This window comes from Thermobia domestica, chromosome 13 (genome assembly GCF_964235325.1).
Source record: "Thermobia domestica chromosome 13, izTheDome1.hap1.1, whole genome shotgun sequence".
NCBI classification, from domain to species: Eukaryota; Metazoa; Arthropoda; class Insecta; order Zygentoma; family Lepismatidae; genus Thermobia; species Thermobia domestica.
This window is the reverse complement of record NC_137466.1, coordinates 129,144,229-129,158,569: the sequence shown is the minus strand read 5'-3', so window position 1 is coordinate 129,158,569 and position 14,341 is coordinate 129,144,229. Positions and strand designations below refer to the sequence as shown.

The following is a 14,341-nucleotide window of genomic DNA, read 5'->3' as shown; positions in this document are numbered from 1 at the left end:
ACTAATATGGCATTTAAATTAAATATTTTACACTTACATTATACAGCAAAATTTCAATTGTCAATTGTAATATCCTATTTTTAATATTGTTCACAACTAGGGTTGATACCTGTTCCGAATTAGGTGGGACATCCCGAATTTTCAGGAATTTTCATCGTCCCGAATTGCACCTAAGAGAGACGAATTATATGGTAGGACACCAAGTTATCCAAGGACTTATAAAGTGTGGAATGACATTTGTAAATTTCGACTCAGATGCGTATCTATAAATATCAAGACATCGATATGCTCCTGTAGCTAAAATGTTTCGTGTTGGCATCAGGGTATTGTTAGTTTAAATTTTCACTGCAATTTTCATTCATGAATATATATGTATTTCTTTCTAGTATTCATGTAATAAATTGTTTCATGTACAAATTCCGGTATAAGGAACGGCAACCTGTATAAGCGATAAGCGTGTCCTGCTTTAGGTTTCCGGAAAGTTGACAACCCTATTCAGAACACAATTTACGATTTTACGGAGACCCTTTCGCCTTAATTAATTCGTTAAACGGAGGGTTATCTCGAATACTTAATTTTACTTAATTTTAATAATACTTAATTTTCGAATTTTTCCGCAGCTGTAAGTTCTGGAAGAGGGCATTTGTTTGACTTGTATTCATTAATTATTTTCTTTGATTTAGTATAAAGAATATTCTTCCGAAGTTTGATAGTGGAATTTTTCCTAACCTTTTACATATTAAGTGAGGTTATGATACAAAAGAGGTGTTCAATTTATAACCTTAACATATCAATATCTTATCTGTCATAAACGTTAATAAAACTTAAAGTAAATCTATGGAACTTACTCTGTCGAGAAATTCTTGGAAAAGTGATTTAATTGAATTGAAACATGTATATTGTGAAGTTGACACTCTGCAGTATCTTAATTGTTCCTTAATTCTTCGATATTCTACTCTCTTTGCTAACCTATATTCTTCAAAAGCTTTTATTTATTGCATTTTAGATGAAACTTATTCATGCAAACGAAGTGTTCTTCATAAATTTGTCTTTGCAGTGCTTGAATATTTACTGTAGAAAATTAAGATTTTTTTAAAGTTATAGTATATATGTTTCTAATTGTTATATTTTCATTAGTCCTTTTCCGTTGGAATGGATACGAGTCCAGACATAATAGCTGCAAGGAAAGTTGCTGAACACATTGGAACTGAACATCATGAGGTATTTTTCACAAAAGAGGACATTGCAGAAATTCTTGATCAACTTATTTATCATTTAGAGACTCCAGACATAACAACAATTAGAGCTTCTATAGGTAATATTAATGTTCTATATTAATTAATTTCTTAGACCATCCATATAAGTATCGAATGAATAATTTCAAAGAATAGAATGCTTTTCCTATCTTTATAATTAATTTTAAATTTTGGTGGCATATGTTTTGTTGGCTAATTTTATTAATTATATTGTTCCCATATGTGTTCAAATTCACTGCTGTATTATATAATTTGTATAATTCTTAGTTGTATTAGATCAGTCTAATTCCGTATACCCAGTGTTCAAAGTAAGAAAAGTCATAGGCAGTAAATACTTCTTCTAATATTTTATTATACTAGGTATCAAAATAAAAAGTATATATCACATTTCCTTTTTAGAAAACTATATATCACATTTCCTTTTTAGAAAAGTATATATCACATTTCCTTAAAATCTCACAGTTACAGATGCATATCATAGCTTTCGGTACTTGCACGCTTTCAGTTCTCAAAACGAGAGTCTATGTTACATACAAATGCATTCAGTTTCACTTCGACACAAAGTGTACTTACTGTTGTAATTGGCTTATTATTATTATTATTATTATTATTATTATTATTATTATTATTATTATTATTATTATTATTATTATTATTATTATTATTATTAATTAACAGACATTGAAATCCTGACAATCCTCCCCTACCGAAATTTAGCACGTTCTTACTACATTATTTTTCTCATTTGGTTGTCTTCTAATCATATTAACGAACTCATCTAAGAACATTAGAACCACATTAGAAAGCAAAAACATAAGGACTAACCACAAGCAAAAGATTCCTATTTGCTACAATCTCACAACATTGCAAATAGTAACGATTATAACCGTGGTCTCTTCTCAGGCATATTATCCTTCTTCTGCATAGACGATGATTCTGCAACCTTTAAGTTCTAACGTAGTTGGTAGGGAACTTCTACAATGTCATTAGCGTTTAATGAAAAAAGTTTTATCCAAATATCAAATACTAATCAGTATACGGTATATCTCATTGAGCTGAACAAAATTATATTGGTGAGAGCAAAAGTTCATGCGTAGTTTTGGAGAAAATCGATTTTTTTTTTGTAATCTTAAAAAAAATGATCCTCAAGGTGAAACTATTATCAAGCTTTTCAATGTTTCATTAGCAAGACCACAGTAATATGATTAATGAAATATAGATGCAAATTACGATTAACTCTTAAAACATTAATTCCTGTTCACCTATAAGATATATCAATTGATGGATCATGTCAAACTGAACAAAATGACATGCTTGAGGATAAATCCTCATGAGTAGTTTTCGATTAAATCGAGAAAACAAATTTTTATGGCGCTAAAAACATGTCATTCGTTTCCAATTTTAACAATTTTAATTTTTTTGCTGAAGGAGATTCGGTGTCACACATACTTCTAATAGGCAGATACTCCTAACGGTTACAGTGTATCAAAATAATGTAAATACCCATGCACTGCAACACTTAATATGAATGACTTAGTAACACTGAACATTCAGCAGTATATTGAGTGTTCGTGAGTAGCACGTGATGTTAGTAGTATCTATTCGTGTGTGCATTGGCATACGTTTAGTTTGTAGTGCCAAATGGAAGATATCACCAGTTTTATAACAAAAGAACAAATTATGAATGTGCAGTTTGTTGGAGCAGTAGTACCCAAGACTACCAATGTGTTAGAATAACAACAATGTCCAATGTGATTACGGCATTCAGAATTCGTTGCAAGACACAATCAGAGAAAAGCAATAATGGACAAAAAAACAAAGAAAATTAGCAACATTGAAGAGAATTGTCACAAAGAATCATAGATCTAACGCAGTACAACTGACTACTACCCTTCTCTTCTTGTTCTGTTCAGTTCCATCATCTGTCTTCTTTCTTTTCGTTCTCTTTTCGTTCTCTTTTGTTCCGCTACTTTTCTTTCCCCCAAAATATGACTTTTGTAGGGTAGATGTTAGGATCTCAGTGTGTTAGTTCATCGTTTCCGTTTTTTTTTTCCTTCTATCTTCTTATTGGTTGGGAATGTTTTATCAACAATTTTCTTGAAATCAGTCGATAATCCTGTTAAGGAGGATGGCTGTTTGGAAAGACCACCTATATCTTGGACTGTGGAAGGACCCTGCTATTTAGAAAGACGATTGGAGTAAGTGTTGTTGAACAACTCAGTATTTGGAAAGATAGCCTGTACCTTGGACTGTGGAAAGATCCTGCTTTTCAGGAAGATGAGTTGATAATTCAGATTGACTGTTGGGCTCTGGATCACGAAAATGTTCAGCAGAAATGCAATCTAAATCTGTGAAAACATTTGGGTTGAAAGGCCAAAGTGTAGTACATAGTAAAGTTGAATCTACCAGATTCATTCTGTAGATAGCCATGCAGCTTGGTTGACAAGCTCAGCGACATCTTTCTGTAAGGTTGTTAATGGATAATACTCCCTCATTCAGGTACTGCACGCCTGCTTGTAGGCTGATTTCAAAGGCTGCATTACAGTTCGGTCCAAGGACTGCAATTTGTGTGTTGTGTGAGGAGGCGGACCTATCATATGCACATGATGTTTACTTGCAAACAGGATATCAACCAAATCCTTTGCCATGTCCATCAAGTATGAGGAGAACTGGATCTGCTCAGGGGGCTAGTCCTGTCAGCAAATAGCTCCATTCATTTTAAGAAAGATTTAGTAGTTGTCCAACCACTTTCTTCAACTGCGAAGATAATTCCCGGAGGAGCATCCTTTCTCATATCCTTTGTTTTTTAGGAAAGACTAACAACGGAGGAACAAACATGTTTCCAGTGGCTTTGATGCATAACAAAAACTGTTATATTTTCCCCCTTTTATCAGATGTAATTTTTCTTACTTTTTTTTCATTTTCTGTTCAATTAACTTTGTGTCGTTGCCGAGGATAAATTGTCAACCCAGTTTCATTACAGTTGTGTATTCTCCCTGACAAAAACCAAAAACTTACATGCAGTCAGACTTACTTGACGTCTGTTAAAGGCTGCAACTCTTTGAAGATTTGTAGACTCCGGAATTTTTAGACTAAGTTCCAAATAACTAGCCATAAAATCATAGTAAAACTATTTGCCAGTAGCTTTAAGCCCTTTATTAAATTAATGAGTTAGTTTTAGATGCTTAGTCAAATCATATGGGAATTTTGGGAATTACTTCCTACTAAGGGCTATGAACTTAGCGTTCATGTTTTCCATGTAAAAATACTAACTGTCGCACCATATCTTTGTTAAAGTCTTCTGAAACCTGCTCATCTGAGAAGATAAAGCCAGAGTTTTTCCAGCTTCTATTGCTCTTACTCTGTCTCCTAGCGTTGTTTTAGATACACCAAAAGAAGATGCAGTCTGTCATTGTGCCAAGTGCTTGGAAAGTACTTCATCTACAATAACCTTCATATCTGCTTTGACCCATTTTCCTTTCTTCCTTTCCTTCGATGTCATTTTCCTCTGTAGTGATTTTTAAAAATATCTTCAAATTAGACCATATTTTCTTCTACAGTTAATATTGGTCAGTACTGGACGATGATAGGGTGGTTAGTACTGGACGACGATAGGGTAGTTGGTACTGGACGACACCCCCTTGTTGGAACCTTGTATGTGATGGCACAATACGTAGTGAATATGTTACATATCTTTTACTATAAATATTAATCTAACAAATGTACCTCTAACAGGCATTACAAAATTCATAATGGACTTAGAAAGAGCCAATGCTGGCCTAAAGATCACTTTTCTCACTCAAAATATTGTCAAACTTCTTCAACGCTTTGCAATTCCCTCACTATTGAATAAATACATCGCGCCTGAACTATGTGAGGTAGGCGACTACAGGATCCCTTCACTGCAATTCCCTGCTATTTATCAGCGGAAGTGAGAACTCCAAGCCGGTCGGTACTGTAAGACCGTCAGTACTGTAAAACTTTTCCTATATAGACAATAATAGAGGCATACGTGCGAAGGATTTTTTACTTTATTTATTTATTTTTATCGGTACCTTCAACTATTTCCACTTTTTCTGGTTCTGCTTACCTGTGTGTACCAGTTCGACTACCTCGCTAAGTATACCTATTAAGTAAATAAATACACAAAGTGATTAATTCCTTCATAGAAATGATATTTTCTTCTTCTTCTTGAGTTGCCCTATACTATATTCTAATTTTCTTCTTTTTCCAGGTATGTACATTATATCCAGATACATTCAAACGCAAACAGATACTACTGTAGTGTTCAGTGGTGAAGGAGCAGATGAATTAGCTCAGGGCTATATCTACTTCCGAGATGCACCTTCTGCAGAGGAAGGCCATAAAGAAAGCATGCGGTTGCTTAACGATTTATATATGTATGATGTTCTCCGAGCAGACAGAGCGACAGCAGCACGCAGGTAATTCGAAATGTAGGATAACTGTGAATGTAATTTTTACTATACGGTAGTTGTTGCTAATAATCTTGTCTTTATTCAGTAGGTGGAATTTTCGATTTGAATTACTTTTACGTAAAATTGCTCGTGTAGTTTGTAGGGAAAAAACTTGAACGATCATTCACAAATTTATCTAGAGACAGAAATCAATAATTATTTCATAAGCGAGGCGTTGGTTTTCGTGTGGTATAGCAATGAGTAGACAATATGAAGGGGAACAATAATACTTGTTTGCCAAGGTCGAGACTGTCACAATAACGTAGACTATATGTATATGGGGTGTTTGTGTGTGTGTGTGTGTATTTTGATTTTTTTTCTTTCTTTTAAGTGACCTGAAGTCCCATTGAAATATTCATATGGTGTGGCTTGTTTTTTCTGTTTCAGTATGGAGAAAGGAGTTTAAGACAGTTATTTATACATAATTTTAAAACTATCGTAAATGATCTTTCAAATAATTTCATTTTTGAAAATGTTTTGTGTATATATATATATATATATATATATATATATATATATATATATATATATATATATATATATATATATATATATATATATATATATATCATTTTCATGTTGTATATTTCAACTTAATCTTATCTATTTGATACGTCTTTGCATTGTACATATATTTATATTTATTCATAAGATTATGTGATCTATTACTCAACTTTCCTTACATAATTATACTGCTTTTTGACGTCGATTATTTCTAGCGTGCAGTCACAGTGACAACAGCCTAAGCCGTAAATGGTTACAAATATACAAATAATACACAATGGAGAATTACATCATAGTAAATACAAAATAAAACAAAATAAAAAGAAATAATAATAATAATAATAATAATAATAATAATAATAATAATAATAATAATAATAATAATAATAATAATATAATGTGACTGGTAAACTCACTTACGTTAGCTCTGCATATCAAATACTATTATTAGTGTTTTATTAATCAATAAATGAATAACATTATTTCAATACATCACTACGTATTTCTGTTGGAAATTTCAGTGGAATGAATTTTATTCACAATTTGAGCACCACTAACGATATTTACATTTCACAAGTTAATATGACATTTAATCTTTAAATGTACTTAAAATACATTTTAATATAATACATTTATTAGTGGCTCGAACATATGTATTTCCACTTTTGTAGTTTTCAAACATTTTCATTGATTCTGGTTATTCATGCATATATTTCTGTTAATATACTAAGTCAATTAGTATTTGTAACATAAGGGAAAACACTCTACTAAATTGCCATTCACATGCTGTTATCAATATCCTTCAAGGTTTTTATTTCTTAAAAGTCCTTCTCGTGAAAGGGAAGAAATGAATAGAAACTAGAAACTCGAAATAAATATTCTCAATGCCGAAAATTTTTTGAATGATATGTACGTCTGTGATTTGTCGTTAGGTTCAAAGTATTTTCGCAATTGGCTGCAGCAAGGAGAGAAATAAATGACAACCGCATGTGGAAAAAAAAGTCCTTTAAAACAATGTGTTCTTGCTTTATTCTTTTACTTTCTTTTCACCTTAAGACTTGTGCTTGTTGTATAGTATGAAAATAAAACATCTGAACTACAATGCATTGATAAGAATTTTTTCTTTATTATAAGATCGTGAAAAAGAAAAGTGTGAGAAAGCTCATTTATGTCGCTATGTCAGATATGACTATGATACAATTCTCAACTTTTCTGAAATTGTTGATAATAGGCACTTCTGTACTATAAAGGTCCACAGCATTCCATTAATTGGTACGGGTGTAGCCGAGGCTTCATTAGGGACAGCTTTTCCCCTGGGCGACTATACAGAATTATTACTATATAAAATATTTGGCCCTTTGTGAGTAAAATATTTGGGAATTTAACACTTAGAACTGAGTCATTCATTCTTTCTAAAGTTCTATAAATGGAGATAATTCTTTTAGATAATTTTCCGGACTTGGCACCAATTATAAAATTTATTTCCTGCAGCACAGGGTTCAAACTTGCATAGTATTGGATTATAACACAGAGATTATAACACAGACAGTAAAAAGAATCACGCAGTAGAAGTTTCAGTTTCGTGAGGAGATGTCAACCTCTGGAGGATGTTTTCTGCCATCTAACGGCGAGATGTGTAACTTCAAATACTTTTATTCCAATAGTAGAAAGTGAGATATGAATAGCTACCGTTAAGATCACCGTTAATCACGAAGATGTTAACATATTGACTTTATTAACAAAGTAGGCCGAGATAATCACTCTTGCTATCTATAGCACAAAATAGAATTCAAAAATTCATTGTCGTTCAAGGAATATCGTGTGGAGTAACGGGCGAACGTAAGTCTCTGTTAGCTGTTAAAATATTAACGTATTGACTTCAACAACGAACTCAGCGAGATACCTAAAAAAAAACAGAATTCAAAACTTCGCTTTCCTTCAAGAAATATCGTGTAGACTAACGGATGGACTTAAGTCGCTGTTAACCGTGAAGATGTTAACAGGTTGACTTCAAAAATTGGCTTTCGTTCAAGAGTTACCGTGTGGAGTAACAGACGTACTAACATTACAATATTATAAATCCCAGTTGTGTAATCCTAAAAATAATAAATCTGTAACTCAAGAACCCTTACTATAATTGAGTTAACGACTCTACAATACGCTAATAACCATTTGTGTCTTCAAAAAATCTATTGTTTAATCTTTATAATAATAAGTCCTTTTTTAAAGATGAATTCCAGTAGTCAGTGACAGCTCGTGAAGGAAGTCACATCGGTAAAAATTAAAATTTTAACACTAGAAACTGGGGAAGACAACCTAATTTAGACACTAATTCTTGTATACAATTAGGTATACACTCAGGAAGTATTTTCCTGAGTGTGTAACAATAAAACTTGAATTTTTATCGATGTAACTTTCTTCACGAGCCGCCACTTCCAGTAGTATATAACAGGTGAGCGAGAAAAAAAAATATGGGAACTCGATCTCCTATCATTTGAAATAAATTAAAGTGATTTCTATTGAAAAGATCGGATAGTAACTTTTTTCTTTTTTTTAACAAGCTTTGAAGGAAAGAAGAAAAATACTTTCATATTTTAAATAGTTCTCAGTATTTTTATTAATATATGACCTTGACTCGCATTCACATCTGGATATTATTGATTTAGTGTTTGCTATGTTCAAGATAACTGGTGGTGGGACATTTTTATGTGTTATAAACATCATCTGTTATCTTTGGCTTATTGCCAGCCAGCTGTTTTCATTTATATAGCAGGAAGTATGCTTAATAAAGAATACAAAAGGTTATCGTCAAACGCTTTCATTTCATGAACGATACATATTGCTTCTGTAATTAACACACAAACACGTAATATATATGAATGGGTGTGAGAGTGTAATTTATTAATGGTTTGTTTATTAATTAATGAGGTGTATCTTTATTCCTTCTGTCAAAATGAATTCTTGCACTTATTAGTGTTCCCCGTGACAGACTAAAAATATATTTCATTAATATTATTTTTTCAAAAAATATTACAATTTTAGGTTTGTATTTAGTACGTACAAATGAATGATAAAGTGTAGTAATAACTGAACAATTGTATGTTTTAAAATGCTAAGTAACATTGAGCTAGACTTTATATACATTGTAATCTAACTAGTTAAATGCTATAGGTAATTTGAGTTCGGTACAATTTGTTTTAATTGGCCGAAAGCCAGTGGCGGCCGGTGGTTTGTGGTTTCGGGTGTTGCAGTACGAACGATCGGAGACAGAAGATATAAAGTGGACTCATTGACTAATCAGCATAAATGTAGATGCAAATGCTATGTGACATGTTAAATTAAATAAAAATCTGTTTTTAAAAAATAGAAAATGCAGAACATTTAATCCGATTAATAACCTTATTTAATTAGTAAGTTCATTCTTCTCTCTTTGATTGGAACAAATCTGCCTAATACATGCTGGTTGAACTCGAGTATTCTTATTGTCAGGTCTTTTTCGATGGAAAGCATAACCAATGGTGATAACCTTTCTTGGGACATTCAATTTCTTGAAAGTGTCAATTCTTTTTGATGTGAAAAAGAACTTTTCTTCTTTTACTGACGCCATAGGTACAGTTAATATTAATTGCAGAAGCTTTGTAGACTCACTAAATATTTTTTCTAGATTTTTGTGAACAATTTATTCTAGCAAACTCAGTCCCTGGCAGTGATCCGAATTCCTCTTCAGTGTAGACTGAAGAGAGTTCGTAGCAGAGATTAATGTTATAAAAAAAAATGTACATTGAAGACGCTTTATTCACAATTTATCTAGGAAAATTTCAAATAAATTGTGGAAATGTACCTAGTGCATACAACATTACTGCCATACATCATTTCTCCTGTAAACTTAAACCGTTTTTTTTTTCCGAACACTCTCCTGAATTGCACTTTGCTTGTTTTGTCTAAGCCTTAATTGTAAGTTTTTCCTCAGTTGAAAGCTGGGCATTTTTTTTCTTTTTGTAGTTATTTATAGAAGTCATGATATGCAATTCATTCAGAATTTGTAGGTTATGTACAGAATTAAAGCACATACATTAAAATTAAATCTAATAACTAACAACTAAAACAGCTGATACAAAAAAGATACTAGTATATGAATTGCGAATGTCACATATTCATACATAGGGCTGTAAACTGGTCGGCTTTTCATTGGCCTGGCCGGAAAGATTGATGTTATTTTGATTAAAGCCGGTGACGGGTACAAACTTCTCACCAGCCCCATTATAACCGTTTTTTTTTTTTTTCCAATTTGTATCTAGTTCGAAGTATAGATATTGTAATATCCTATGTGATGTCGTAAACAAGCAGTTCCACGCATCAAGTGTTTATAAACACCACCACGTGCTTCATCAAGAGGAACTTCCACCAGGGGGACCGGCAATCACCTGCAGACGACATTTAGCCCCTCCCACGGAGCAGAAGACGAAATTGAAGCAGCAGCGCCACCACCACCCAAGGGACGCTATAAATTGGACAGAAGAATCCAGCTCAGTACCAGTTTTCTGGTGACCCTCCTCTAGTCTGCTACGGGACTCTTGGAGTAACCTAACCCCAGGCCTCTAGTCTGCTACGGGACTACGCCTATCCTATCTCCTGGCTTAGCCTGCTACGGGGCTCTGTCTGGGAATCCCAACCTCAGCCGCTTAGCCTGCTACGGGGCTCTGTTGGCAACTTAACCTGCCTCTGCTTGCTACGGAGCATTGGTTCCTTAACTCCACTCCTCTTAGCCTGCTACGGGGCTCTGTTGGAGATCCTGTCTGCGACCACTCGGTCAAAGACTACCTTTTACTCACCCTTTTAAATAGAGACCAAATTGTATAGTATTTTGTACAAATACTCATATTTTTATAAAACTGGTAGTGGGAGACGATTCCGGACACTCTTTTTATTAACTGCTCTACCTCTTCCTTATATGAGACGAAATTACACAAAGTTTTACATGGTAGAGGCTTGACCGACTCAGAATAAACTCTGAATACTCCCCTACCGGACAGTATTTTTATTAACCGGAAGTGGACTTTTTTTTCTGGGGAAGGTATGTGAATTTTTTAAAGTGTTAGTGCTTTTAAGTGAACTGAATTTTGTTTATGCCTCAAACTAGAACTGGTAAAAACACTTTTCCAGAAAACATTTTTAACATGGAGCAAAATTCGCGCCCTTCTTTTAATATACCACACCTCACTAAGTATACGGGACACGTTACGGAGGACCCCGATAGATTTTTTATGCTTTTTGACCATCTTGCATTGTTGCATTCATGGAATGAACAGAAAAAGAAAGAACTATTACCTATGTACTTACAAGATGTAGCACTTGATTTAGTCCTACAGTTAAAGGCCCAGAATCAGTTAGACGCGCTTAATTATGAACAATTAAAAGACAAATTAGTTGCACTGAGTAGACCAAGATTACCGGCATATCGAGCGGAATTCGAAATTTTTCAAGTCCAACAAGGTGAAAACGAGCCAGTAGATGCTTATTTTCTCAGAAAATTAAGGGTCATTAGGCAAGTTTTGCCTCAGGCCACCGAGGAGCAGAAAATAAATTATTTATCCTTAGGTTTAAAGAAAACTTTTTTGCAAAAGATAGCGTTAGAAACATTTACAACTGTTCACGCCTTACAAACGCATTTACACAACCTCGAGAAAGCAAATGACCTCATGAAGAAACGTGATTACGTGGAATTACAACAGGCATTCTATTCACTCTGCGATCAGAGTACACCAGTCAGCAGTTTACATTCATCAGCAGTCGCTGGCGCTTCCTTCCCTGTACATCATCAACAACTGACCTATCCAATATGTAACCCAACACCTAGTTGGAATCAATACCAGCAACCAGCTTCAGTTTTTCCTACACCTTCAGCACCACAGCTACAGGGTGCATCACAAAATCAGATAATTCCAAATCCTTCCCCCCAAGTTGCTAATCCGAATCCCCCTCCCGAACCCCCCGCGCCTAGCACATCTAGTAATTCCAGTGCAAACAATTCATTAGATTTTACTAAATTAGCAAATCAAATGGCTGAACTATCTCTTCTTGTAGCTCAAAATGCCATTAAGAACTCACAATTTAGAAGAGGTGGCCGTAACAATTATAGGTCGAAAAGTACAAATAACGGAAATCAAAATCGGCAGAGAAATGGAAATAAGAGCAATTCTAAAAATAATAATAAAGATAATAATAGTAATCCTAGGCCGGAAACTGTTACAGTATGCGGTACGTGCTATAAGAAAGGTCATTCTTCCAGTACATGTTATAAGAACAATCAGCAGGGAAACGCCTAGGGGGGCCCCAGGACACACCCTCTCAAGAACATGTTCTGAGGGCCGAGAACCAGGAAAAAAGTGAACAACAAAGATTGACAAATACATCACTTTATGCAGTAGCTCCGTTATCAGATAGAAGGGAGAACATTAAAATGTTAAACCAGGAACATAAATTATTAATTAATGTAACAATTAATAAAGAGAAGTATCCTGTGATCATAGACACTGGCAGTTCATTGAGTCTTTGGCCTAAAAATTGCCTTCCACCAAACACAAAATTGATTCCTTTTAGCACTAATCTACGAGGAATTGAGAATTCTGTCGTAAATTTACGCTATATAGCTTTGATTACATTCAGAATTGGCTCAACAACATTTTCTCATTATTTCAGAATTTTAGAACATGGAGATTTTTTGCCTTTATTCGGTGAAGACATTCTAAATCGATTACAGACCAAAATTGACTTAAAGAATAACATGTTGTCAGTATACAAGAAACCACGGCCTCCGCAGTATCCAATTGAAATTGATACCCAGGAAAAATTATCTGCTAACGCTATGCATACAATAAAACAGCACAAGTCGGCTGATGTTTTTACAACTCGAAAGGTTACCATACCAGCCAGGTCACATTTCTTTTTACCAATTAGTGTCAAGAATCGGCAAAAGAATAATAAATATTTTTTCATCTCTCCATTAGAAAATTTGCTGGACAAATACGGACTACAAACGTTACCTACTAAGGTACCTAAGAATAATTTGACTTTATTGATATCAAATCCTACTAGTAGACCGGTAACGTTAGTAAAGAGCACCCCAATTGCTTACGTAGAAGAGAATCTTCAAGAAGTAGATTTACAGGGTAATTGTCAAGATAATGGCCATGATGACGAAACTTTTTACAGATCAGACAAAGAAATTCAGGATCGATTAGAAGAAACAAAATCATTTTTTGATATTAATTTGTTTGATATAAACCCGGATTTATCAGAAGAAAAAAAGAAAGCCGTACAAGATTTACTCTTTAAATACAGAGATGTTTTTTCCTACACACCAACAGACATTGGATATTTCCGAGGTTATATACATAAAATACGGATAGACAAAGGAGCATCCTTCCATCAAAGATCTCCTCCGGTTCCATTAGCAGTAAGACCTCAAATTGACTTACAAATTAAGCAACTCTTAGACGCAAATATTATCAAGGAAACTAGCGATAGTTCGTTTTCATCGCCACTTCTCATAGTAAAGAAGCCAAATACTTCAGAGTTCCGCTTAGTTCTCAACCTCCAAGCTTGTAATAGGTTCTCACATTACCTAAGTATACCATTTCAAAATACGGAGGATATTCTACACGTTTTAAGAGGAAAAAACTCCATATCCACAATCGACATAAAATCCTCCTATTTCCAGCTATTGTTGCATCCCAAAAGCCAAAAATACATGACTTTTGAGCTCAATCATACTAGAAAGGCATATAAATTCCAGAGGTGTACCATGGGTCACTCCAGTTCCGCCGCCGGACTCAGTATAGCTGTACGCATGCTTTTAGAGGGCCTACCACCCCGTATAACTGCATTCGCTGATGATTTGGTCATAGGAAGTAAAAATTGGAAACAACAGTTATCGGATTTAGAATTACTTTTTAAAAGATTAAGAAAGCATGATTTTCGTGCCAGTCCAAAAAAGACCCACTTATTATACACAGAATTGGACGTTTTAGGCTTCACAGTTAGTGGGAAAGAAATCAAGATTTCACCTAAAATCGCTAACAAGATTCGAAATTTTAAGAAACCAAC

General features: G+C 34.0%; 1 protein-coding gene across 1 annotated transcript in view; it reads left to right on the top strand.

Moving 5' to 3' along the window:
- AsnS (asparagine synthetase) overlaps window positions 1-14,341 on the top strand; it is an 84,524-nt gene that overhangs the window by 55,797 nt on the left and 14,386 nt on the right. Inside the window, exons 7-8 of the mRNA XM_081736453.1 lie at window positions 1,138-1,315; window positions 5,491-5,698. Coding sequence (XP_081592579.1) covers window positions 1,138-1,315; window positions 5,491-5,698 — 386 coding nt within the window. The remainder of the gene's footprint in view (window positions 1-1,137; window positions 1,316-5,490; window positions 5,699-14,341) is intronic.